This window comes from Leguminivora glycinivorella, chromosome Z (genome assembly GCF_023078275.1).
Source record: "Leguminivora glycinivorella isolate SPB_JAAS2020 chromosome Z, LegGlyc_1.1, whole genome shotgun sequence".
Classification (NCBI taxonomy): domain Eukaryota; kingdom Metazoa; phylum Arthropoda; class Insecta; order Lepidoptera; family Tortricidae; genus Leguminivora; species Leguminivora glycinivorella.
The window spans coordinates 31,881,595-31,909,295 of NC_062998.1; the positions used below are offsets into that span (position 1 = coordinate 31,881,595).

The window sequence follows — 27,701 nt, forward strand, 5'->3', positions numbered from 1 at the left end:
CTCTATTAGACCCCGTTTAGCTATTAGGTCATGTTTGATATCGTTTTAGAGTAAATCAATAACGTAGAATTCATTTTTGGTACTAAAATTATAATATAATGGTAAGTAAAATTAAAAAAAATTTAAAAATTTGAAATTTTCATCCATGATTTACAAATTCAAGTCATCATAAATGACAAACTGTTTGCTTTTTCTATAAATAAAAAATATGATAAGAAAGCCTATTTAATATAGATTATAAAAAATATAACTTTTATTCACCTTCACAAACGTTAAGTTCCACTAAAAAATTACTTTAAGACGCGCGGCGTCAGGACGCCGCGAGCGTAATTTTAAAATACCTCTATTTTAAAAACTCTATTAGACCCGGTTTAGCTATTAGGTCATGTTTGATATAGTTTTCGAGTAAATTAATAACAAAGAATTTATTTTTGGTACTACAATTATAATTTAATTGTAAATAAATTAAAAAAAAATCATCTATAATTTGCAAATTCAAGTCAACAAAAATGTCAACCGTTTGCTTTTTCTCTTATGTCACCAAACACCCAGACAAGTTTGGTGGAAACTTCCTTCACGAACTGCTTGGTGTCTGATGACCATGGTCCAAATGTTTCAAATGCAATTGCCGCAAATATGTAGTTGTTTTTAAAAATGCATATTTGCGCGTTTAAACTGGGCGTTTTGCAGCAGCAGTCTCTGGTTTCTGGGCCGAGCGTTAGACGTTGGACGGAGCCAAGGTATCCACACAGGTCACGCCCCACGCCAAGGGTCGTCCCAGAAACCAAGGCAAAAGCAAGCAACCATCAGGCCGCTTTCCGTCTGCTGCTGACAAGCCGACAGGTTCGAGGGTTGTCGGCATGTTCGCTGTGCCGAGAGCCTTGCGGATTAAATCGTTAAGTGCAGTGTGTCACAAAATTCGGCCAGCAATAGACTGACAGTGGAGTCCGTGGTGTCCTAATGCGTCGGCAGCAAGGGTGTGGTTGGCATGTCTTTAGCCCCAGTCTTAGACAAATGGCAGTATATGATGAAGTAAGGCAGCCTCGGAAGGAGGTATGTTCTCCAAGTGTCGATCTTTTCTAGTAAAGAGGTTCTTCCGGCACTCATTCACTGTTGCGTAAGGACCCTTGATCTGAAACAATATGTGCATTGTCATTTTATTTAAACAGATTCTGCAACTATCAAATTACAACATTTTGGTGGATCACCTTCACTATTACACACTTACTTATCATACAAAATAATTACAAACTTTAGTAGAATCTGATTAGCCTATCTATGATATTGCTCCATCTCGTAATAGTTTGAAGCCTTGGGTGGCCATGTTTCTCCCTTGTTGATCGTTTCAAGCTGCGTTTATCGTACCTATCCCATACTATGTCTAATCTAGAAACGTTTTCTTTTGGCTTTGAAGCTTAGCCAGGCCACTCAAGGTGTCAAACTATTACAAGATGGAGCAATATCAGAGGCAAATCAGATTCTACTAAAGTTTGTAATAATTTTCTATGATACGTAACGTAAGTGGGTAATACTGAAGGTTACGTGATCCACCAAAAAGTTGTAATTTGATAGTTGTAGACTCTAAAATGATAATGCACATATTGTTTCAGACCAAGTCGTTGCGCAACGGTGAATGAGTGGTCGAAGTACCTACCTCTTTAGGTACCAAAAAGATCGACAATTGGAGAACATACCTCCTTCAGAGGCTGCCTTGGATCAGCATATACTGCGCACAGTGTACCAGGGGCCCATTTCTCGAAGCTACAAGTTACAGTTTTCAACTGGTTGTCAATGTCTAATATGACAAGTTGGAAAGAGACTTCCGCTTGTAACTTGTAACTTTCAGTTTTGAGAAATGGGACTCAGGGCGTTCTTGTTTGGAGTCAGGCGTTGGCGTTGGTGCCACACCAAAATTTGCCAAGTCCGTCTTCTCGGGGATGGAAGGAAGAAGGAGACGAATGGGTACCACACTGGTCAGACAACACTGAAGTGGCCAGTATATGCTTAGAAGTTACAAGATGTAAATGTAAATCAGGTTGCAAAAACCGATGCAACTGCATAAAGAGGGTAGAGCCTTTTTTATGCAGTTCCATATGTACCCAGCTATGTTTTTGTGAAGGGAATGTATAGTATGAGTATGAGTAATCTGTCAATTAGGACACCACAGACTAAACTATAAGTGCTAACTTTTCAGTGTTGGATACTCTATGGCAGTTCCGACTCAATTATAATAAGCTCATTATAATTGACTTTAGTTAACTATAATAATTTCAAAAATAGAACTTCATACAATTTCTATACTAATTTGCGATACCTGGCAAATTTTCCTGCATCTGATACACATCTTTTTTATCTATCGCGTTATCGGCCAATCAGAGACGGTTATTACAAACAATTGGTTGCTAGGTAATTCGATGTTGATACAACGGTGAACGACTCTATTGACATTAATTTTAACTTGCATGAATGGTGATATTTCCGTCCATTGATGATGAATATGATGACTCGTAGAAAAAGTATTGTATACAATAGTGATATAATTAAGCTTTTCACTCTCGTACCGTACTACACATGGTACTCGACTGAAAAGTTTTGTATTATATCACGATTGTATAAAATACTATTATATAAATTTCTTTCAGGATTCACTACAATGAATAAATAACAAGTACAGTCGGTCTTTAGATCGTGTGGTCCGACCCGAGTGTTGCCGTTGTCGACACGTCAATAATAATGAATCTTTTTCTATTTATGCATTAACACACCTCTGACACTGGCGATCAAATATATGAAAGAGGCGCGTTCCCCGCAGACAGTCTAAGCTCGCGTAGGTGAACGCGTACTATCCTTTGTGAATAGGCTTTAATATCATAGTTTTATATTTATAGAAAAAGCAAACCGTTTGACATTTATCGTGACTTGAATTTGCAACTCACAGAAAATGATTTATTTTTATTTTTATTTCATTTAACATTAAATGGTCATTTTAGTACCAAAACTAAATTCTACGTTATTAATTTACTCGAAAACGGTACTAAATATGACCTAATAGCTAAACGGGTTCTAATAGAGTTTTTTAAAATAAAGGTATTTTAAAATTACGCTCGCGGCGTCCCGACGCCGCGCGGCTTAAAGTTTTTTTTTATGAAACTTAACGTTAGTAAAGGTGGGTAAAAGTTATATTATTCATAACCTATATTAAATAGGCTTTCATATCATATTTTTTATTTGTAGAAAAAGCAAACAGTTTGACATTTATGATGACTTGAATTTGTAAATCGTAGATGAAAATTTCAAACTTTAATTTTTTTTTATTTTATTTACCATTAAATCATAATTTTAGTACCAAAAATGAATTCTACGTTATTGATTTACTCGAAAACGATACCAAACATGACCTATGAACTAAACGGGCTATGTTAGAATTTTTCAAAGCAAGCCGGGTGAAGCGGTACTTTGACCCCCCCTCCCGAGCCCCAGGGGGGAGGCTCCCGAAGGCTCCCGATCTTAATCGGCTTATTTTGATATAAGGAACAACTGTGCCAAGTTTCATGCTTTGGTCAAGAAAAAGAAGGTTTGGCCTCTTTTTATCGATAAACGTCCCCACTAAGAAAAGTTAGTAATGACTAATACTGTTCATACTCCCTGAGTATATCATTTAATGTAACGTTAAGTAACAAATGAGATATTTCATTGCGAATTACTTACAAAAATAATTAAAAATCTTTCACAAAATAATATTTACGTAAAATATTTATCGATTTACGGAACGTTCTACTACTGGATTAGATAGGTATCAATTTCAATAGCCCTGTCTCTCTCTAAAACACGTGCAATCTGCACCTGTTGATATTCAAACATCCGTGTGTTGATCGTGAACTTTATTGCGTAGGGCGTATGACTTAGTAAACAAAGCATTTATGATCTTTTTCTTATGTGCGCGATTTAATAGCTGCCAGCCGGCGTATCATGCTTCCAATTTTATCACTTGTCCACGTGGATAAGACAACTGTCACTCTCACACTGACATACTTGCCAAAGCGTGACGGATGCTTTATCCACGTGGATAAGTGATAAAATTGGAATCATAATACGCCGGCTGGTCGGAGATAGGTCGGATTTAGGTCGGAGATATGTCGGATGTCGGAGATAGGTCGGATTTAGGTCGGAGATATGTCGGATGTCGGAGATAGGTCGGATTTAGGTCGGAGATATGTCTGATGTCGGAGATAGGTCGGATTTAGGTCGGATGTCGGAGATATGTCGGATTTAGGTCGGAGATATGTCTGATGTCGGAGATAGGTCGGATTTAGGTCGGAGATAGGTCGGATGTCGGAGATATGTCGGATTTAGGTCGGAGATAGGTCGGATGTCGGAGATATGTCGGATTTAGGTCGGAGATATGTCCGATGTCGGAGATAGGTCGGAGATATGTCGGATGTCGGAGATAGGTCGGATTTAGGTCGTAGATATGTCGGAGATATGTCGGATGTCGGAGATAGGTCGGATGTCGGATGTCGGATTTAAGTCGGAGATAGAATCTATAAAAGGGTCGGAGCGAGTTGACGCACGGCATTCTTAAAATATCTACAAGACTAACAGTGTGAGTGAAGTTGTTCTGCTATTGTTTTTCTGTTTGTTTTTACTTAGAAATTATTCTTAGTGATTGTAAACTTTGAAATTGTGTCTCTGTTTGATTGTGCGGGGACAATAGCGTCGTACAGTTGAACTTAGACCTGTGGTGGAATTGCTTTACCGTCAGTTGTGGGGTTATTTTAGTGTTCTATTTATAGTGTAGTGTTACATTTAAATTAAGTGTATAGTGAAGTTTTCTGTGCTGTGTTTCATGAGTGCCGTCAAGCAATACAAAGACTGGGTCGATGTATGGCTGGTGCTTGGAGATAAGTCTGTGCTTGATTTTATAAGGAGTAATTCTTGTAAAATTAAGCTTAGATTATAGCACGTGAAGGAAACTTCACTCGTTTGTTTAGTTGATCAGTAAAATTGAACTTAGTAATTTTCTATGGGGTTATTTTGTGAAAGTTATAAGCCAGATCATTTTTTGTGACAGACTGTTGTCCAACTTCGCACTTCTTCCCTCACGGTGTCAAACAAGGAGCGTTTAGGAGTCTTTTTGTTCCAAGTGGAGGCTTTGGACGCCTTTATTTAAACTTACAAAAGGCGTACTTTCTCACCGGTCTCAAAGAGTCCAACTGTTAGATGGAAGTGAGGACTTTCACGATTGACGAAAGACATTAGGAGTAATCCTTGCTCACTGAAGTCGGCAGTATTTGAGGCTGGGGTCATATATATATATATATATATATATATATATATATATATATATATATATATATATATATATATATATATATATATATATATATATATATATATATATATATATATATATATATCGCTATTGGTCGCTGGGTATTTCGGTTGTGATCGATCCATATCAAAGTAAAGTTTGATCGCAGCTGGGTCTCCCATGTGGCTGGTACTGGTGTGTCCTAGAATACTGGATATATACACGGATAGGGCGATCTACTATCTGCTACCCTAGCCTGCGGGCAAAAGCAGAGGGGGGGGGGTCTGACCAACACAAGCCTATAGGTTGCTTATCTCAGCTTCGCTGGCTGAACTGTACAGTAAGTGTACAGCTTATGGTAGGGATACACTTGTGCATATTCCGAATATTAGATCTATGGTGACGGTCTGTGTTTCAGATATGCTAGAGTAGGGAAAACGATAGGATTAGATAGGATATTATCAAGTTGGCTAGGGAAACAAACTATCTTTAGAATAAAAGGATTGTTTTGTAATAGGGACCAGTGGCATGCGAGCGTCGTCCACTAATGGAAAGTCAAAAGCTTAGAAGAGTTAGTAGATTTACTTAGTTCTCATAAAAGTTAGCGACTGCTCGGTGTTTCGTTAAAACATTAGAAAGATCGAGAAGTTATGGTCTATTCTCAGTATTGGGGAAAAGGGGGGCTTTAGCTAGGGAAAAGAAACAAAACAAAAAGGGGGTTAGTTCGTAGATAGATAGCCCTTCAGGCTTACTTGCTTAGGATGCCCGATAACGTGGTTTGATTGGGCCTAAGGATTCCAGACTGCATCGCAAGTTTGGACCCCAAACCGGAATCGAAAATAGAGCGTAGCGGATGATTACCAAAATATTTTTTAATATTTATTTCATATATGCTTCACTCACTAACTTCTATTCTAAAAATTTCTTCATTACGTCATTAATTTTCTCACACATAACTTTCTAGGCCTAAATCTGATAAAATACTCTTCTATAATTACTATATTATTATGCTACAATAACCTTTATTCTTCTTTAAAATATAAATAAATAAAAATTTAAATATTAGTCAAAAATACATCTGATACTCATTAAAGGATCTGGGTTATCGCGGATCACGTCGAAGGGTTCTACATACACACAGTCACACACTAGACGATCACAAGGCCTAATTTACAGGGTAAATATTTAAAGGAGGGTTAGCCATACCGTCGATTAGTCAAGTAAGTAAGTAAATAAGTAGGTGAGCGAGAGGGTTAGTTTTACACCGCTAAAATGATAATTATTTGCTTAGTATGCTACGTTATAAGCCTATCGGCTACCTAATCCAGATCAGTCGGTTACCTAATCAATCCATACTAATATTATAAATGGGAAAGTGTGTACATGTCTGTTTATTTGTCCGTCTTTCACGACGAAACGGAGCGATGGATTGACGTGATTTTTTAAGTGGAGATAGTTTAAAGGATGGAGAGTGACATAGGCTTCCCTAAAATGGGGGGTGGAATTTTGTATGGAGCATGCCGAATATTTGGATTTAACGCGAGCGGAGCCGCGGGCAGAAGCTAGAGTTATATATTTACAAAAATAATATTTCATAGATAAAAAATATATTTAATAAAAAAAAAAATACTTGGTATTAAATTAAACTGCTAATTAACAGATTGTAAAGCGTACATGGGGTGTATAGAAATGAGCAGTGTTAGTTGCGTCTACGGTGCTTTAAGAAGGTCTAAATTTAGATAGCTAAAAATTGTGTAAATTACGCGTTATACATTGTAATCGTAATGATTTACTCTTACAATTTGTAAGGTCTACGCCGTATACGGAGTTGGTTTGGTGTTAGAGGTGGTTGGGAGCTGCAGCCATAGAACCTGATTAGGTCTACGAGTTCCAACCTTAATTTATGAAATTAAAAGTTTTGAATGATTTCATGACATATCGACTGGGATATTAAACCGAGATTAACTTTGTTTTTCTATCGAGTTCCCGATGTTTCGACCAAGTTACAATATGCATCGTGGCCACGGGTATCATTCTACCTGAATATAAAATCAAGTAAAAAAGTAATCATGGTCTACATCCCGGTCAATCCGCACTTATATTGTCATATATTCAAAGAAAAGCAAGTTCTTTTCTATTTAAGCAGTTATTCATATTTCATACACTTTATTGCATTTATGGTTATTTATAAAGGTTATGAACAGTAAAGGAGCATTGGGGTAATTTCGAATAACAGAAATGCTCGGGTAATTTCGAAAGGGGAATCTTGATATAGAAATGATGATAGAAATAATGTTGATTTTTGTGTGACTTTCGAAATGACCCCAATGCACCCTACAGTTTTATTCTTAAGTCAAACGTACCTTCAATATTGTATCGACATTGTAGAAAATATTTTGTACAATTTTATTATAATAATTAAATAAGATAGTTTCAAACGCATTTTTAAAAAATCTTCTCAAAGTGAAGATATACCACAAAGGAAATAAGGTACTGGCTCCTAAGATGGCCCGGTTCTAAAGCTTTCCACTTAAAAATTTCATACTTTTTGTAAGTGTGAACTAAAATTATGAGTCTATGTTGGTTATCACCATAAACAAAATTGCAAGTTTACGAGGGTCATGCCAAAAGAAGTTAGATACTCCATGGTCATTTGATCGATACTGGCCAGTTATACACCATTGTAAAGGTAGGTTATTTGCTTATAAATTTAAAAATGGAACACTTGGAAATTCGTAGGATTCTTTTTTTAATTATTTTTTTTCTAAATATTTTGGCGGGAATTTTCCGCAACAATGGAGCTTACTCGACGTGATATTCGTGTTATGATATATTATGACTTTAAAAAAGGTTTAAAACCTCAAGAGTGTTTTGAACTTTTAGTCTCGACTTTTGGAGAGTCTGCGTGTTCACGTGCAACTGTTTTCAATTGGTTTGCTGAATTTAAAAGAGGACGGGAGAGCTTTGAAGATGAGGCGAAGACCGGACGGCCGCCAACCGCAGTCACTGAAGAAAATGTACAGGCTGTGGAAAAAAATATTCGTGCGAACCGACGAATTACATATGTAGAGATTGTAGAGCTCGAGCGTGAACTAGGCATTGGATCAGCAGCATTGCAAACTATAATTCATAGTAATCTGTCTCTTCATAGGCGTTGTTCAAGATGGGTGCCGCACAAGCTCACCGATTTACAGAAAGACCGTCGCGTGGATTGGTGCAAATTTATGATAGATAAATTCGACGCAGGCGAGAAAAAAAACGTATATGATATACTTACAGGTGACGAAACATGGCTATATAACTACGATCCCGAAACAAAGCGACAGTCCACAGTATGGTGTTTTGAAGATGAGCCGACGCCAACAAAATGTCGCCGAACCCGAAGCACACAAAAACAAATGGTTGCCTCATTTTTCTGCAAAACGGGACATATTGCTACAATAGTGCTAGAAGATCAAAAGACAGTTAATTCAGAATGGTATGTGACAGTTTGTGCCCCAAGAGTACTGTCAGCTTGGTGTGACAAGCGGCCGAAGTCAGGAACCCGGCACCTGCTCTGGCACCACGACAACGCTGCCCCGCACACTTCCGCTAGAACACTTGACTATTTCAGCTCAAAAAACGTGACTATTCTGCCCCACCCCCATATTCCCCTGACCTAGCCCCCTGTGATTTTTACCTTTTTCCTAAAATTAAAGAAAAATTAAAAGGAAAGCGATTTGAGAACAAAGAAGATGCCCTGGCTGCGTATAATTACGAAATTTCTGAGGTGTCTAAAGAAGAGTGGTCATCGGTATTTTCTAAGTGGTTTAGACGGATGGAAAAGTGTATACGTGTTTACGGTGAATACTTCGAAAAAATAGATAGCTGTAATAAAAAATAAAGTATGTAAATTTTGAGTATCTAATTTCTTTTGGCATGACCCTCGTATATTAAATTCAGAAAATTAAAAATAAATTGTGCCAAAGGTGCCGTTACCTTATATTTGTATGGAACTTCGGTATCGACGGTTTTACTTTTGGGTCGTCTCGTTCGTTTGTTGTCACGTTCCTAAATTTGTCCGATTCTGCTTTCGTCAGCCATTCTTTATTAGTCACGATCGTCGGTGGTCTTTCTCAACTACGGTCTATTTTGTTGTTTATCTTAATCCGTCTAGTTCTACACTCGTCATAATCGTCTTTCGGCATGTTCGCTGTTAAATCTATGTTTTTCGGGTTTTTTCGCAGTCTTAAGGTCGGTACCAATTTAGAATATGACCAAATACGAAATGACGAAAAAGGATTGAGTCGAAATAAGAAAAAGGCCAACAACTCATTATAATGACTGCAGACTAAGTTGACGAATGAAGAATGGCTGACGAAAGCAAAATCGGACAAATTTAGGAACGTGGCGAAAAACGAACGAGTCGACCCAAGAGTATCGACCGATCTGCCCCTTTCTTCTTATCTAGTCGTGTTCCTATGCTATGAAAATTGTAGGGGACTAATTATTGCAGTTGTTTGGAAATCACACTACCACTTTTCAGCCTACCAACACTGAGTTTCCTGAAGCTAAAATTGAAATATATGATTTGGTAGCATTCATTTAATAAATCATAAATTAATTATGACCTAAAAACTTTGGTCACCATGAACTTTTAAAGTTTTCCACAGTAGTCGTGACATAGAGCGACATAATTTGTCAAATAAATAAGGAAAGGTTTATGTGGTGTACATAATTAATACTAAAGTAATATAATATTATATTATAAGTATAATCTGTGTTCAGTGTTGTGTATTACTATTTTTCAATGTTTACACCGTTGTGTCTAGGTTTAAATGAATTCGATCAATTCTTCTTCTTTGTCCAGCCCATTTCCCAGTTCAGCTGGGGTCGGGCCTCCTCGTACGTCGGCGCCAGAACAATCTATCCTGGGTTGTCTTTGTGGTCAGGTTTTGTGTCCGCATATCTCTCTCGACATTGGACCACCAGGTTGCCGGTCTTCTGCCTGGTCCTGTAGTGTTGCTTGGGATGTTCATAGCCTTCCTCACTGTGTAGTTTTCGTCCCTTCGCATAACATGACCATACCACCTCATTCTACTCTCTTTGAGTTTTTCGGTAATAGGTGCTACTTTGAATGAACCACGTACGTATTCATTGCGGATTCTATCCAGCCGCGTGACACCGCCGGCCCACCTAAGCATTTTCATTTCCGCCACGTGGAGTTTTTGCTCATGCACTTTCTTAGCGGTCAATGGTCCAAATGAATTCGATCAATTAGTACCTAAGAACCTATTTAACTAAATAAAAATCCTACCTTCTTTTCTATGTGTAGTCAATAAAATAACATAACCTACAATCTACAGTTCGTAAGGCAAGTGCAATAAATGAATAAAGTGTGATTAAATCATTACCAGTAGATTTTTCTAATGATTTCCTGGTAAATAAGTATTATGTTTAGTCAGTATTTATTGGTATTATGATAATTTCTAAAGCCTATCTAATAATATCATATTGACAACATTGTCTCTGAGCAAAAAATTGTCTCATAATTACTTCACAGCTCATTATTTCTGTGATATTTGGCATCAAAGTTGAACAATTTTAGGCCCAAAAACTGGTTTTTTGGTCATAACTTTTGTTTTAATTAGTTTACCTACAATTAAAATCTTTTGAATTTTTAGAAAAGTCAAAAGTCAAATCCAAACAGCACCGTAAGCACCTTCACTAAAATCAAATTTCGAAAAAAGTGGTTTTGTAGACCATGTTTAAAAAATCATAAAAAAATAAGTATTCATTATTTTCAAAATATGGCTCTTACAAATATAAATAAAAGATTGAAGAAGCGGTGGCCGTTTATCTTATAGTTCTATCTATAGTGCAAATTTAGGAGTTTCAACTCGAAACGTGTCCAAAATAGATGAAAACCGTGTGGAGTCCCTTAACATACAACAGATATATTTTGACGGGTATCAGCGGCTATCGGGTGGTTTAGCGGTTAGCCGCGTAAGTTGAAGACCCCCAGGTTTGATTCCTGACCAGGCCACCGGTGGACTGGTCGGTTTTTCTTTTGTTTATGATATCTTGGTTAAATATTTATATATGTGTAGCAGTGTAACTGCCTATATAAAAACAAGTCAAAAAAATTAAAAAAAATATATCTGTTTCCTAGTTTTATTTAATTGAAATCTTTTTTAAATTACTTATTTAACCCTTAAATGCATGAATTTTTCTTTTAACGAGATATTAATATATGTGATTGACAATGGTTTTCTGACTCTGGGAAAAATAATAAAAAAATATTTAAGATCGATTTTTATACTAAATCAGTGTTAGAAGTTACATAGGCCAAATCTTATTTATATAAATATATCGTAATTGGTAAGTTTTATTTAAAAATAAAAACCGGTCAAGTGCGAGTCGGACTCGCTCACCGACGGTTCCGTACAAACTTTCAATAGTTGAATCATCAAAATGTTATTCATAGAACTCTACAGATTTGACTAAATCCCTCAAGACTCAATTTCCCAGATAACAAGTAATATTTTAATATACAATTTTATTGTTAGACAACGTCCAAATAAAATCAAGACTATTCGACTTCAATAGTTTACTTATGACATGTCGCAAGGACGCTCCTGAACCGACCTATTATATCAGGAAAAACGCGATGTAGGAAAGCGACATCTATCGGCAAACTAATGCGCGCGAGCTATTATGAAAGATGATTTTTATGGAATAATTGTTTATTGCGTGAACCGATTTTAACCATTTTGCCTCTATTTGAAAGCAGGTAATTTCATTGTTATTTTGTTAAAAAATATAGGTACAATAAACACCCGCAAGGGTGTTGAAATTGAAAATGTAAATCTGAAAAGTTTTTTATAAATAAAAAAAAGTTTTGAGATACGTGTACGATTTTATTTTTCCTGTAATATTCATTATAATAGCCATGTTTGGTGAAAATTTCATAAATTTATGTTGGTAAACTTCGGAAATAAGGGGGGGGGGGGAACGGTAATTTGTTTTACATTTTCCTTCAAAAAACATTTTTTTTCCACAACCAAAAAATTATAAAAATAGTTTTGATATGTACAATTTGAGCTCTCTCTAACGATACCCCACTTGACCTAGTTACTTGAAATTTTCAGTTTGCCCCCCTTTCATTTTGGCCATTTTCTATCATTTATATTAATCAATCAAAAAAAATACTTTCAACTTGTAGAGGTTAACAATGTTTATAACTATTCCAAATTTCATATCGATAGCATAAGTAGTTCTCGAGATATTTAACAATGTGACAGACGGACAGAGTCGCACCATAAGGGTTCCTGTTGTACCTTTTTGGTACGGAACCCTAAAAAATGACTACTATTAAAAAGGTACACTATTTGTGGAACCTCTATGATAAAATGTTTAAACATAAACTAATTACTAACTCCGAAAAAATCAGCCTAAATCACAATCACTTACTGCAAATCGCCTTCGTCCTGTTTTTTCACACTTTTCCGCCATTTCCTCTTAATCCTTAAATAATAAATAGTAAATCATTATATTATTTAATTTATTTAATTGTTTATTAAATAATGATAAATAATGAATAATAATTAATAAATGTGATTTTGGATAGCTACATATCGAGCCACGGGCCATCAAATATATGATGCATATATACATACATCAACATAACCGGATTATGAATCACCTTCTAGATAATAACATCCTCAACAAACATCAGTACGCGTATCAAGCAGGCCGGCCCACTGTGAGCGCAGCGCGCGACCTGGGGCCCGTTTCTCGAAAGGTACAAGCCTTGTATTACAAGTGCGCGAACTGTCAAATCGTATGGGTTGTCATGGAAAACACTTGTAATACAAGGCTTGTACCTTTCGAGAAACGGGCCCCTGAAGGCGCGGGTGCTCGCGCATCTTGACGGCGGGCGGCAGGTCGCAGCCGTCTTCTGCGACCTGTCGCGCACCTTCGAGATGGTCGATCACCAGCTCCTTCTGCAAAAAATGTGGTGCTATGGAGTGGGGGGTAGTTTTCACAGGGTAGTTGCGTCCTTCTTAGAAAACCGAGTACAGCGCACCCACGTCCTGAACTCCAAGTCCAGCTTGGAGACGGTGGGCGAATGTGCCGTGCCCCAAGGATCCACGATTGGTAACTACTTGTTTTTATTGCTCGTCAACGACATAACCGCTGCTAGCTCAGATGCGGAATACGTAATTTACGCGGACGACACTTGTATTATAGTCAGCGATAACAATACTGAAAAACTTAAGCTTAAACTCACTCATGTAATGACCCAGATAGCAAAGTGGTTCCGTGCTAATGGTATGGTCCTTAATTTGGATAAAACCAACTTAATCCATTTCCCACTAAGAAAGTCCCAGACGGAGTTAAAAATTAATATTGATAACGCTCAAATACCACAAGTTGATCAAACTAAATACTTAGGCTTCATCATTGACTCGGGTCTAACGTGGTCAGCTCACATAGACATGGCTTGTGATAAATTGGCTTCTGCTGCCTTTGCATTGTCAAGACTGGCCCCAACACTTTCAGACGAAAATATGAAAAAATCATATTACGGATACTTTCATTCGATCCTAACCTATGGTGCTGACCTCTGGGCGACAGCGGCCGATCGTGAGCGAGTGTTCAAACTTCAGAAGCGCGCAATACGAATAATCGCGAGGAAACCATACGACCACTCGGCACACGAATTATTCGTAAATCTTAAAATTCTAACATTGCCTAGTGTCTTCATTTTAGAAGCATGTAAGTATGTTAGAAATAATATAGGCTCGTATAAAACCCGTGAGCAGCAGTCAGGCAGAAGCACGCGCGGTGGAAGTCTTCTTCTGATCCCGCCACATAATACCGCCAAAGCCAAGAAATCAGTCAGTGTGTTGGGGGCTAAATTATTCAACGCATTACCTATCGCAATCAGAAGTGCACCCAGCGACGTCACATTTTCCAACAAACTTAAGACACTATTACTAAATATGGCCTGTTATACCATCGATGAATTTCTCGATAGGGTGTCATCGACCCACACACAAACATTGTAAAAAAAAAAAGTATTTAATTCGTATTTTAATATATTATTAATTCATACTTTAATGCATTTAACGCATATGTAAAATTGATTCGTATTTGAAAGCATTTAACGCATTTTCTAATGTATTCAATGAATACGATGTATTATATAACCATTTAATTGAACTACCTATTGTTATTATTTTTATTGATATTTGACACAATGAAATGTAATGTAACCACTGACATGTAATTTACTTTTACCAATAAAATATATGAATATGAATATGAACGTGGGATAAGGGTAGGAGGAAGAAGAAGAAGATATACATACATCAACATGCATTTAAGGGCTAAGCTCATAACTCTACAAGCCCAACAATAGGTGGCTTGGGCGCATCAGCATAAATAAGTGCCAGGAAGTACTTATCTAGCACGACTACAACCCATGTCAAAACTCCGAAACCATGCGAGCATTTTTAAAAAGGTAAGTACAAAAAAGTAATTTTTTTTTTTCGTGAATTTGTACTGCAACAGAAATTTAAAAACTCATTAAATATAGTGTGGTCGTGCCAGGGAGTACCTACCTAGCACGACCACGGCCCCTACGCCGAAACTCCAAAACCATAAAGGTACATTTCTTTTAAACGTGTACAAAAAAGTACATTTTTTTTCGTGAATTTGTACCGCAACAGAATTAATAAAATCATCCGTGGTCGTGCTGTATAGTATCACACGATAATTTCTGCATTGTCTCCGTGTGGTGAAGCGTTATGCTATGAAAGAATTTCATCGCCCATTTCCCTCCGTCGTGGGTGCCATAGAAGTCGATTGTGGGATATGGGTTCGATTGTGTTGTGGAAGATGGGCTAGCAACCTATCACTCCATTATCACAATTTCGTTTACTAAACCCCTATTTTTTATCCGGATCCCTTTGTTTGTCATAACGATTGAAGGGCATAATGTAATGATTGCCAGACACGCTCTTGGCTGTTTTTTTATATCCCGGCATTTGCCACGGCTCATGGGAGCTTGGGGTCTGCTTTGACAACTAATCCCAAGATTTGGAGTAGGCACTAGTTTTTACGAAAGCGACGGCCATCTGACCTTCCAACCCGAAGGGTAAACAAGACCTTATTGGAATTAGTCCGGTTTCCTCACGATGTTTTCCTTCACCGAAAAGCGACTGGCAAATATCAAATGAAATTTCGCACATAAATTCCGAAAAACTCATTGGTGTGAGCCGAGGTTCGAACCCGCGACCTCCGGAACGAAATCCGCACGTACAATCAACCAATTGGAACCCTAGGCCACTCTACAACCATGTCAAAATGACAAGCAGTAAGAGATTTCTTACAATCTGATTTATAACATCACTATGACATAGTTCTACAGTGGCCTAGGGTTCCAATTGGTTGACTGTACTTACCGCTAGGCTACCAGCGCTTCAGCCAGGTTGTAATACACTACTGGCCAATAATAATAATAATAATCCTCCGGCTTGCCTTCACCGGCCGGCCGGAGTGAACACTGAGCAGGGGCCGCAGGACTCTCACCTCTGGCTTGCCTTAACCGGCCGTCCAGAGTGGGGTGCCAGAGCTATATGCTCGCAGGGTGGAAGTGAAATATGCATAAGACGCGAGTTGGCACAGTGGCTGTTTCGTACAGACTGGGTAGAAAGCGGCGCACACCTCTCCACACCCTGAGCCGCTCACGCTATGTTGTCCCCTTGTCGCTCCGTGCGAGCGGCCGTTTTCGGGGACCCATATAGTGAGTTGGCGAGTCACCGCCTGCCTATTTTTTCGTGTTTTTAAAACATATGATCAAGGCAGGTGCCATAGACCTTTCCATAGACCGGTCACTAGCACACTAACATCTCAACCCAATAGCCCAGTATAATTTGTTTCTTTTCATTGCAATAGTTTTACACTAACCGGGGCTTGTCCTTGGGTGCATTCTATAGTGCGGACAGGGACAATCGCCGGCTAGTGTCACATTACTTTATATTAAACTGTCTTAAAGGGCCTCTGCGCTGTTGGCTTCGGCCCCACGCACGCCTCCCAAAAGTCCGGGACCCCATGGTCCCGAGAACTGGAAAAGACAAACAAATAATAATAATAATAATCAAAGTACATGTACATCAAAGTATGTCTCATAGCGAAGAGTCTCGACCAACACCTTAAGAGACTCTCGCTAGGTGGCTGGATCAAGGGCCAGATGCAGAAGGCGGTGATCTTGGACACAGCGCGGATAGTTCGACGGTTCCTCTCTCTGCAGCCCTAACCACCGGCAGCTTGGGCCCTGCCCCGCTGCTGGCGGCACCCTAGGTTAGGTTTTTTATAATGTGTTTATATATTTTGTATTGTTTTGTATGTGGTTTTGTATTTTACTTTTATAATCATATTATAAAAAAGCCTAGCCTAAGAATCAAAATGAATAAAGAGAAAATAATAATCATTTATTTCAGACCAGGTCCATATACATTTAAAATATACAAAAAATTCACAAAATAATAATAATACATAATATTCGTACATATTATTTACAGAACAATATTATACAATATTATATAGGTAAGTAATATAATAAATTCAAAGACTGGTTTAACGAATCTGGTATCATTTATTTTATATATTTATATTTTTTTCAAAAAGATTAAATAAAACATCTGTAAAAAGTCTTACAGGACTTACACAAAAGTTCATACATACACTACACAGCTACCTAAACAAAATAGGTATCAACATTTCATAAATTAATTTAATTCAGAACATCGGAATATTACTATACTTCGTTTTTTTGGGTTAAATTATTAAAGTCATATTGTGTCGACTATACTACATACTACATTGTATGTATTTTCAATGAAGTCACTTTAATATGTACTTTGATTTAGTTTAGCAATTCCGTGTTATTTATAGTAAATACAGTTACTTTCCAATCAATGTCCCATACTTGAATAGTTTAATTAAATTATCGTGGGTGTAGGCTTTATTATTTAACCTAAAACGAAGCATAGCAAAAAAAAATCCGAGTCAAATCTATAGCAATCCAGAGATAGAGAGGCCGCTTTTTGCAATGATTTTTATGACTTTGCTATGACAATATAGATAGATAGAACATGGTATTTAACTATTTTGGAAAGAAATAATTTATTAAAATATTAATTACATTAACATATTACACAATAAAAATTACACGTCAAAAAAAACTATTTTAGATGTTTGAAAAAGTAAATATCAAAATTATTTACAAATTAAAATTGCTCATTTTAATTGCGATTTACATATGTCAATGCATTGAACTAATAGAGTAAGACTTGACCACCTAGACGCGACACTTTTAGTGTAGACCTTTGTTTTATACTTTGTGTGTGAAATACTAAGTAGTTTACTTTTAGCACTATTATACATTGTGTTATATTTAATTTCTACTCAGTGAAATAAAAATAAGTAATTGTTTTTTTCATAAATTTTAATTTCCTTTGAATAAAATTACTTTTGTAAGTTTCTGTCGCTCAGAATAATAATCGCGCCATTCACCTTGTTTTACCTCCCTTAAACACCGGTTGCATTAAATACTATAATACTATTTCAGTTTTGGTGTCACTATTTTTCGTCAATAATGAGAATTATAATTCATAAATAATTCAAAATCATGCTTATTGTATAATATTATCGACTAAAATTCGTATTAGAACCGTGCAATATTCAAAACTAGAAATTGAAATAAATATTTTTATATTATATATTGAAAACAGAATATGATCACAATTATTATACCTTATTACCTGCATGTCATGTCTGCTATTAGATTTTCTCGTATGGCTTCAACAGTATCTTATAGCACAGGAAGGCATTTTTTCATTTTATTTGTGTGTAGTCAGAGACAACCTCCTCCCACCACGCGCAGAGACTGACTGAGGCAACATAAGTCCACTGGACTTATGTTCGTGGCGCAAACTTTTTGTTCGCCGTGTCCTCTCTAGTACATTATACCTCAATGTGTCAATGTATTATTTTACAGAATACAGGGATTTCTCTAGCAGCATAAGAGAATATGGATTATTACTAATGAATTAAATGAATGCGTTATCCCCGTTTGTATTGTACATTAAATCGTATAAAAAAATAATCTAAATAAAATATTATAGGAAATTCTTACAAGGTTTGTATAGTGGGTACCTACTCAGACAGCAGTTACATATAATATAAAAATAATTATCTCATAACACAAATAAGGCCCCTCATCACTAGGCCAGACCGGTCACAACCTGCGGTCGGTGCGTCGATCGGAAGTATGTAGACTGTAGAGACGCATCCCCAGAACAAATCATACGCAGATGTCGCAGATTCATTGGAGTTATGCAGAAATGTTATGTTAAAAGTGCAGCAAAGCTATATATATACATATGCGTATAATTTATTCGTTGTTATATTAGTTGAATAAATTATTAATACTAAATCAACGAATGATTGTTTATGCGAATAATTATTTTGACGAAATATTATTCGATTTATGCCCAACTCTGCCACGGATCTATATTAAGTATTTAAGTTTTTTATAATGCATTTATCTATAAGGAGCTATAATCATATTTAACATAATTTGAGACCTGTACTTGATGACCTTAATAAGGCTCTGTACTTACTAAGTGTACCAGAGCTTCAACTGATTAAAATGATTGAGCTCTTGTAAGTAGTAATATTGCGAGTAAAAAAAACTAGCTAACAGCATCCCGGTGATGAAGCGGATTCCTATAAAAATCGTAAACTTCTGTTCAAACGGAGCCATTTCAAATTACTAGAAAGTGCAACACAAAGTTTTGTTTTAGCATATAAACTGTATATTATAATTAAAAGTAAAATCGAACAAACATCCTTAGAAACGATCGACCGCGGTCTCTTTGTCTGGATCACCATTTAATTTTACAGATAATCTCAAAAAAAATATACTAAAATGCCTATTACAAAATAAAAATTGTAACCCTCTATTTATTTTTAATTTTAAATGCAGTTGTCGAGTCATGGAAGAACACAATGCGCATTTTAGGTGTTCATTAATCTACGCAAAAATAAAAATATAACCGATACATTTTTAAGTTAATACATTTTAGTTATTTGTTCACATACTTGCATTCTTGCAATCTTAATTTGCCTGGATTAAGACGCTACAAGAGAGAAAATGCTAAAATGGAACCCCCCCTTTCAATTGGGAACTTTAGTTAAGCTTTAGTACTCGTGTCACCGACTAGATTTATAGATAAAAAAAGAGACAATTCATGGTGAAAGATATTGCAAAAATATTGCGAAAAATCTTAAAACTCATGGTGCTCTTTCGACTGTTTCCCCCTCGTGTTGAAAAACCAATTGCTCTAGCCTCAAAAACCACAAGGAGGTAACACTCGAGAGTGTATGCATGGAGAACTGACCCCTCCTGTTGCGTAGTAAGAATATTTTCTGTTAAATTCAAAAATTAATTCATCAAATTGAACAATACATTTTTATTTTTGTTTTTACTAACACTTGCCTACTGGAAAGTATTTTACATACCAGGTGGGTCCTGTAACACGATCAAATAATCAAAAAATACAGATTATATTTCTCAAACGAAGTTACTTTAGTTCAGCAACTTTTAAAAATTATGAATTCATTAGATTTCTATATTTTCATACAAATTAAATATAAGTTTCAGTGTACTCTTACTGTTGTAATTGACGTTACTAGTTAGGCTTTAAACATAACAATGTATTGCATTTTTAAAAACTTCAAAAGGTGAAATCAAAATAGAACGTATTTAAAATAACCTATTTCTAAAAGTCGCTGAACAAAGGCGTTGGTCAGTTTGAGGAGTATAGCCTATAGTTTAATTTATTGGTCTTATTACAGGAAACACCTGGTACCTACATCACAGCGCTGCATTATAGGTACGGTAACGGACTTTAATTGTTGATCCACTTCTAGCTAAAATGAGTTAGAAGTGGATCAACAACAATTAAACTCCATGACTGTACAGTCAACCAATTGGAACCCTAGGCCACTGTAGAACTACGTCATAGTGACGTAATTAATCAGATTGTAAGACATCTCTTACTGCTTGTCATTTTGACATGGTTGTAGAGTGGCCTAGGGTTCCAATTGGTTGACTGTACATCGAACCCAGGCAAATTCAGGTTTGTTTTTTATTGTTCTTGATTGGACACGATTAATTGCGGCGTAAATTGTGCACTTCCTTGTTTTGTAGTCTTATATAAATTTAGAAGTCGATAATTTAATGGAAGATGTACTTAAATTCATAAATCGCATAATACATATTTTCAAAACATTGGCAGCATTGAGAACTTTTGAGTCTCAGAGAAAAAATGTAAACAAAAAAAACCTTGAACACTGAAGAATACACCTTTTAACTGCAGTTTTTATATTTAATATTTGTAAGAATCAATTTGGGTGCTTTTTGTATACAGTTCATATTAATAAAATAATGTTTCTCTATGTATAATCAATTAGTTTAGTTTTACTAGTATCATAGCCGTCCGTTCCATAAACAGGTACGAGCTACTTTGACTTCATTTAAAGTTGCAGTTTTTTAGCCCACTTGTCTTCTAATTCAATATGTCACATTTACAGTTATGTAAATTTATTCATTTTTATGTTTTTTTTTCTGTAGAACAAAAACAGCTGGTTAATAAATAAAAATAAACTAATTTTACACTTCACAAAATTGTTCTAATTAAATTAAAAATCTTATTTTTCTGTTACCTTTTTCGGCACCTGACCTTTTCCTTTGCTGTAGAAAATGTCCAGGAACAAACCTGAAAAAAATTTTTTTAATGGCGACGACAAAATCTTATTTCACAAATCTGTAGGTTTCACGGACATCACATCATTTTACTTGCTTTCTAACTAAGGTCTTATTTCCTCCATCGATCTCGTAGTCTAGTAGGTATAATACTAAAAAAACAGAGGATATCAAGATGTGTCAAGTGAAGAATCAAATTGTAACAAAAATATCTCTTCAGAACTTATCAAAAATATTTAAGATCTCGGATTTTTTTGGAGGACATAAATATAGTGTTGATAGAACTGACAATTTAAAGTTGGCAGCTGATAATGGCTAACCATACTTTCACGTTACCTATGTACATTGAAAACACTTATTGGCTCCTATTTTGTTATGTTCTAGACAACTACCCATTTTTCTTGATGGTTCCGAAGCATGTTTGTTTCTAAGATTTTATCTGCCAATATCGAGTTATACATATGTCTCTGGTATATTGTAGTGTATGTAAAGCCTGATCAGACCTGCCGGATGATTTGTCAAGTGGGCTGATATTCTGATGTATGCGGTGAAAGTTCAGTATCGTATGAAGGTAATTTTTCTAAAGCAATTCCGCAACATGCCACAGTCATATATTTTTACTAAGATGTTGAGCCTTACCAGTGAATACTATAGTGGCGCCTATCCACTGCCGCCCGAGCAGCACGTTCCCGAATATGAGCACCGAGGCCAGCACCGTGAAGAACTTCCTTGTAGTGGTCACCACCGAGCAAGGGAGGGGCCCAAACTCTGACACCTGGAAATATATGAAGTGTGCTATTTATTGATTAAATTGATCAACTGTAATCCAAAATTCTCTTGATACAGACTAGCTATTAAAGCATAGGCTTAACATTCCTACTTAATACAAACTACATATATTAAATTAAAAAATATGTTTAACATCATTATTACTACTTAATACAGTTTCAAATTTCCTAGTCATTTAACACAATGTAGCCAAACGTAGGAGTCGGGTTCACAATGGATTACCCACTTTTTTATCAAAAATTGTGACTAATATCAAGTTAACACTTTAAGTTCTCGCGCTTTGTACACATATTTAAAGTCACACACAGGTCGAACGCGATTAATTAACATTATTTTTACCTTCACACACACACTACACTATTATCCCCGGATTGTGAGGGAGGCGATCGAAATTAAAAAATATCCTAAAAACTTTAACAGGGAAGACGGGTATAGATTATTGCCAACATGGGGACCAGTGATTCAAATGTTCAAACCAAAAGATCTATCTTCGGACCAGTGCGCGGATGTTGTGAGTGCTGTGTGTCGTGCGGTGGGAAATAAACAATAACTAAAAGCGGGTAGATTATATTTATTTGTCTACCCCGAACATTTATATAAATTAATATCGGGTAGTTTTGTGTTGTTTACATCTCCGGTGACACTTTGCTGGGACGTCAGTCTTCCGCGACCACGGCCAGTGCAACCTGGCCGAAACGTTGGGAAAAATGGTAAAAATAATGTTAATTAATCGCGTTCGACCTGTGTGTGACTTTAAATAATATCAAGTTGCATAATATAGCTATTATAGTACCAAGACCCTGGATCGACCGGCCTGGAAACGAAATCACAATATACCCAATAATCTGGTTATTAGCACTTAATGACTCATTCCTATTAAAAATGTGTGGTCCTTACCATGAAGAATATGAACAATTGGCCCAGGGCTCCCATGAATGCCAATCCCGCAAGGTGCACCAAAACTTCAGGATACTTGGACACAAAAGTGATGAACCGGAACATTTCACCAGTCAATAACACGCCAATTGATAAGATTATTGATGACCTGAAAGCATATGAATAAAATAATGTATAGATGGTGGTAGCGATGCTGGTGTTAGAACTTATAACATCAATAAAATATACACTCTCGCCTTTGCCAAATTACATTACAAGATAATTAGTTAACATTCACTAAAGTTACTGCACAACAAACAATGGAAAATCGCCAGCTGTTACTAGTTGAATCTAAAAAATTCGCATATTTTTACTTGCTCACTCAGTTACTCAAGTCAAGTATAGAAAACTAATTACCATCCATTTGAATTGACCATCATTGAATATGCTGATGGTGAGGACTCACTCTTCATCCGTTCCTGAAATACAAGACAACAAACTTGGTAACTAAAGTACAGTGGCGGATTTGCAGTCCTAGCCGCTCTAGGCCCCAGGCCATGTGCCGCCCCTTTCTCAACTAGATGCGTAGGTACTTACACGTTGCGTTGCGATTTGCGAAATGTCGTTACCAAATTGGCAGTGATCGGGGATTTGGATGCCACACTGCGGGATGTCAAGTAGAAACAGTGATATGGATACGTCGTCTGGCCCGTAATTTTTTTTGATGCCATAGTAGACAAATGATCAGTCAGATCGCCTGATAGTAAGCAACCACCGTCGCCCATGAACAATGAGGTTACAAGTAAACTGTGAATTAAACTGTTCGAAAAATAAACGCTAACCCGTGTAGGTATTATATTTATAAACGTGTAAAATAGTGAAATCGCAACCGAGCGCTTAATCATACCGTGTGTGGTATCAAATTATAGGGCTTTGCGAGTAGTTTACAAATATATAACATATATTATCATAGGACTTTTTCTAATTATGACATTTTCTAAATCTGACAAAATATGAAAAAATGTCCAGAAGTGGTAATAATTGTGACGGTGAAGGCTCGTTTTCAAAAAAATTGCCAAAAATAGATAATAGAAATTTATAATCACTAAGGCGCAACAGCAATTTAAGTAAACGTTGCAGATTATTTTAGTACGAAAATAACTTCGATGTGATGTAGATGTTCAAAGAAATTGTCAGTTAATTTTAGGTAATTTGCCTCGTTTACTCTTTTTCAAAACCTTATAATAAAAATGTCGTCTGAGAAGATTCTAGTCTAGATACGTATTATAAATTTACCAGTTTCAGTATTACGAATTGTCCAAATTTTACAAATAAGATCGACTAATCCAGCGCTATACGCGGGATTTCCTAAACGTGCATCAGAGAAAAAATCATAATTAATTTAGTGAGCTAACTTTCAAAAATCCAGTCTGATAAGAATCAAGATAATAAGATGCTCCAATTGAAACTTGAACTAAATATATCTATTAGATAACGGAAAGTGTAACATTTCACCGACTAAAACTATCAACTTTACATTATTTTGACGTTTTTCTTGAAAGCACCCTTAAATAAGCAAGTGTTGGTTATGATATTGATAATTAAGTAATTTTTATATAAATTACATATTTTATTGTGAGGCCTTAGATACTAAACTAATTTAATATAAAAAATGAATTCAGAAGTAATAACTCAGCTTTATTCAGCACTCAGCAGTAAGTAATTGATGATTGGATGTCGCATTTAAAACATTAACCCGTAATAGCAATATACTGACAATTAACTTATAATATAAAGGTGATACTGATATTATAATAAAAACCTGTCCTTTATCTAACCACATCAAGCCTGGAATCCCGCGGCAGATTCATACTAGCATAATGATTGCTGTCATTCACCCCTTATGCCATTCAAATCCCCAATCACTGCAAATAAGTAATTAAAACACTTAATCCGCTCACTGCAATTGCTTTACGCACACTGCTGACAAAACAATCGCAAATCGCAGACACACGCGTAATAGATAACAATAGGTAGGTACCATCCTATATATTTAACTAAAACTACTTAACTTTTATATGTCGGAGCCGGTAGCTCGACATCAAGGGGCAGGCACCAGCTCCATGGCGGGCGGAAACGGTGGGAATATCACGCACACAAGTCCCACAAATGTTTATGCAACTGGTAACGAATATTACTAATATATGCCCTCTCGGCACCTTAAGGAATGCTTACAACAAATATTTTAATTAATTTCATTACGTACCACATCGGACCCACGGCTACGTTCGGCGGTGTTTACAATATCCGCCCCGTCTCAAAGTACAAAGACATCACTGTGACAATTCCGCTAATGCTGTTAACGTAAACATTGGGTTAGGAATGTGGGCCGCCTCCATGGGCCTCAGACACTATAAGGTTACAGGTGCCTTGCGCCGACATATTATATGTAATACGATTTATACGATACGATGTACGAATTAAATATTTATTCTTTGATACGCAAAAATGGATACGATACTTACGCGAGCCTATATAATATTAAGATACTTTGCATTCGAGTTCTTTGTTGTTAATCTTGTTATCCTCAGTGATTTTTTTGCCACGATTTGCCGCCCTTAAAATCTGGCCGCCCTAGGCCCGGGCCTACTGGGCCTTACGGCAAATCCGCCACTGCTAAAGTATGCTCTGTTCAGATAACTTTTGCCTTAAAATCTTGAAATAATTTATTAATTTATATTATTTATACTTAATATAAATTACTATATTAGTTTACATTTTGGTACCGTGGTAAGAATTGAGATAATGGGAAGGAAGATCAAATATTCTTACCTGCACAGCTCCCGTCAGCCCATCCATGATCAGTGAAAGGAACAGCATCAGCTCACCAACTCCGAGGCCCTGGCTCTCGTGAGCTACCTTTTTACTCTGATCTTTGAACATGAAAATAACTACGCCCAAAACTATCAGAAATACAAATAGGTACTTTTTAAGAGGGTACACTTTGCGACCTATTAGCACTCCTAGGATCATAACAGGTATGGGCTTGGCTGCTTTACCAACAACCTGAAAATAAAAAATAAAATTAAAATATTCCATGTAAGTTGATTCTTCAAAACAGTACCAGAACCAGGAATACTATAACCACATAGGACAAAAGCTAGAAGCAAACAACCCTTTCTTGTCAAAACTTATTAGGTGGAAGGTAAGTTCGGAACACCATGGGCACTTGTGCCTTTTTCCAAATATATGGCACTGTTAACACATGCACTACAGACCAAAAATGGCGATAATTTATAACTGCCTGCTTGTATGCTAACAACCTGCCCAACTGGTTTTCCGGCATCTCAGCAAAGGTAGTCTTAAAATATATAAAATATTGATTGATTTGAATATTGTTTTTATTTACTTCAGATTCACCTATTTCAGAAAATGCTGGTTGAGTAGGATGGTAATGCCATTGCTAGGTCACTCACCTGTGTGGGATAGTTGATCCATTGCAATGCCATGTTAGAGCTCACCATACCCAGCAGATAAGTTAATGCAGACGAAAAGTAGTAAATTTTTCTAGTTGTGTCCGTCTCATGTTTCCAAGAAAGCTAGAATTGAAAGAAAATGGCTTAATAAGGGTACATGTAAATATGTTCATATTTGTCGAAAATTCAAGGAATTACTTACCATCAAGATCTGGGCAAAAATATAGTTCACCACGCACTGGACCAAAACCAGTGACAAAGTGCAGGTAAACTGTTCATTGTCGCCATATAACCCGCGAGTTATTTTCTCCTGAAGCATTCCGAATATGAAGTAGCAAATAAATATACCACCAGCGAAGAAAATAAACCTAAATTCACTTCTAGGTTTAGCCATTGTTGTTTACGTTAACACGGCTTTTTATCTAGTTAAGAAACTTATCCTTATTCTGTCAGGAGGGCCAATAAAAGGTTTATTGGTCAATATCCTTAACTAGTGCACTTGAAAAGAAACAACCGACTGAGCCACGTTTTGCAAATTTGAGTTAGTTATCAAGTAAAAGTTTTGAATCGCGGCACCAAATACAAAAACTACACGTACTAACAACACTGTATGACGCTAGTTCATGACGTCTTGACATAATGTCAGTGTCACTATACTCACTTTGGATTTCTTGGCATTGACTGGCATTGACAGTCCGTCGCCCGTGATCGGTCCCAATTGAAGTAAAAGATTTTAAATTACATTTATATAAAATAACAATTTTAAATTTAATTATTTAATTGATACTAACAATAAATCACTATAATCCGGCCAAGATAAGTCTGCAAAGATTTTAATAGGCCCGCCTCTGCAAGAGACATCTGTGGACAAGTACAGGAACTTCATGAACATCGGTCACGCTATTTGCCGAAATTTACGGTTCATTACACGAAGCTTTCGGCATACCTACTTTATCAAACGTATCACAGATGTCGATAAAGTCTGAACTTATCATTCAGGAAAACAGAGACTTAATGCTAAGGAAATTTAATACAGCCATCTTATCCAGTAGAAATAAATATTCGGTTTATTTTAATAATGTACAGAAAGAACACTTCTAACCCTCAATGGGAACGCACATTAATAATTGCTAGCGAATGGGAGCCGGAATCATTCGAAACTGTCCACGTATGTATTTCTACGTAATACGTATAGCGATCACTATCAAAACCTACATACAGGAGTGCGCAAATATAATTATTATAGCAGTCGCCGAAGAAAAGAAAACAAGGAAGAAGTATCAAACTTTTAATAGGTACGATTATTTGGACTTGTACCTACTGCAAGATTTGAACAGATCTGCCTTGGCAGCCATTGTTTAGGTTGCGAATGTTGTATTGTACCTACGCTTTACGGTTCCTCGCCTGTGTATATACAACTTGTGGCTAT

The 27,701-nt window shown here is 36.5% G+C and overlaps 1 protein-coding gene across 2 annotated transcripts in view; it reads right to left on the reverse strand.

Annotated features, from left to right (window-relative positions):
• The window catches only part of LOC125240802 (solute carrier family 35 member B1 homolog), a 44,052-nt gene extending 17,174 nt beyond the window's left edge, over nt 1–26,878 (reverse strand). The window contains exons 1-8 of one of the 2 annotated variants that reach the window (XM_048148909.1): nt 26,475–26,878; nt 26,273–26,395; nt 25,629–25,862; nt 23,214–23,275; nt 22,818–22,965; nt 21,771–21,906; nt 21,092–21,144; nt 20,421–20,993 (exon numbers count right to left, since the gene is read on the reverse strand). In XM_048148909.1, the coding sequence (XP_048004866.1) occupies nt 20,970–20,993; nt 21,092–21,144; nt 21,771–21,906; nt 22,818–22,965; nt 23,214–23,275; nt 25,629–25,862; nt 26,273–26,395; nt 26,475–26,666 (972 nt within the window). In that variant the 5' untranslated portion in view covers nt 26,667–26,878 and the 3' untranslated portion in view covers nt 20,421–20,969. Of the gene's footprint in view, nt 1–20,420; nt 20,994–21,091; nt 21,145–21,770; nt 21,907–22,817; nt 22,966–23,213; nt 23,276–25,628; nt 25,863–26,272; nt 26,396–26,474 lie in introns of those variants that run through there. The other variant, XM_048148908.1, reaches the window with a different exon arrangement.
• Between the last annotated feature and the right edge of the window lie 823 nt (nt 26,879–27,701).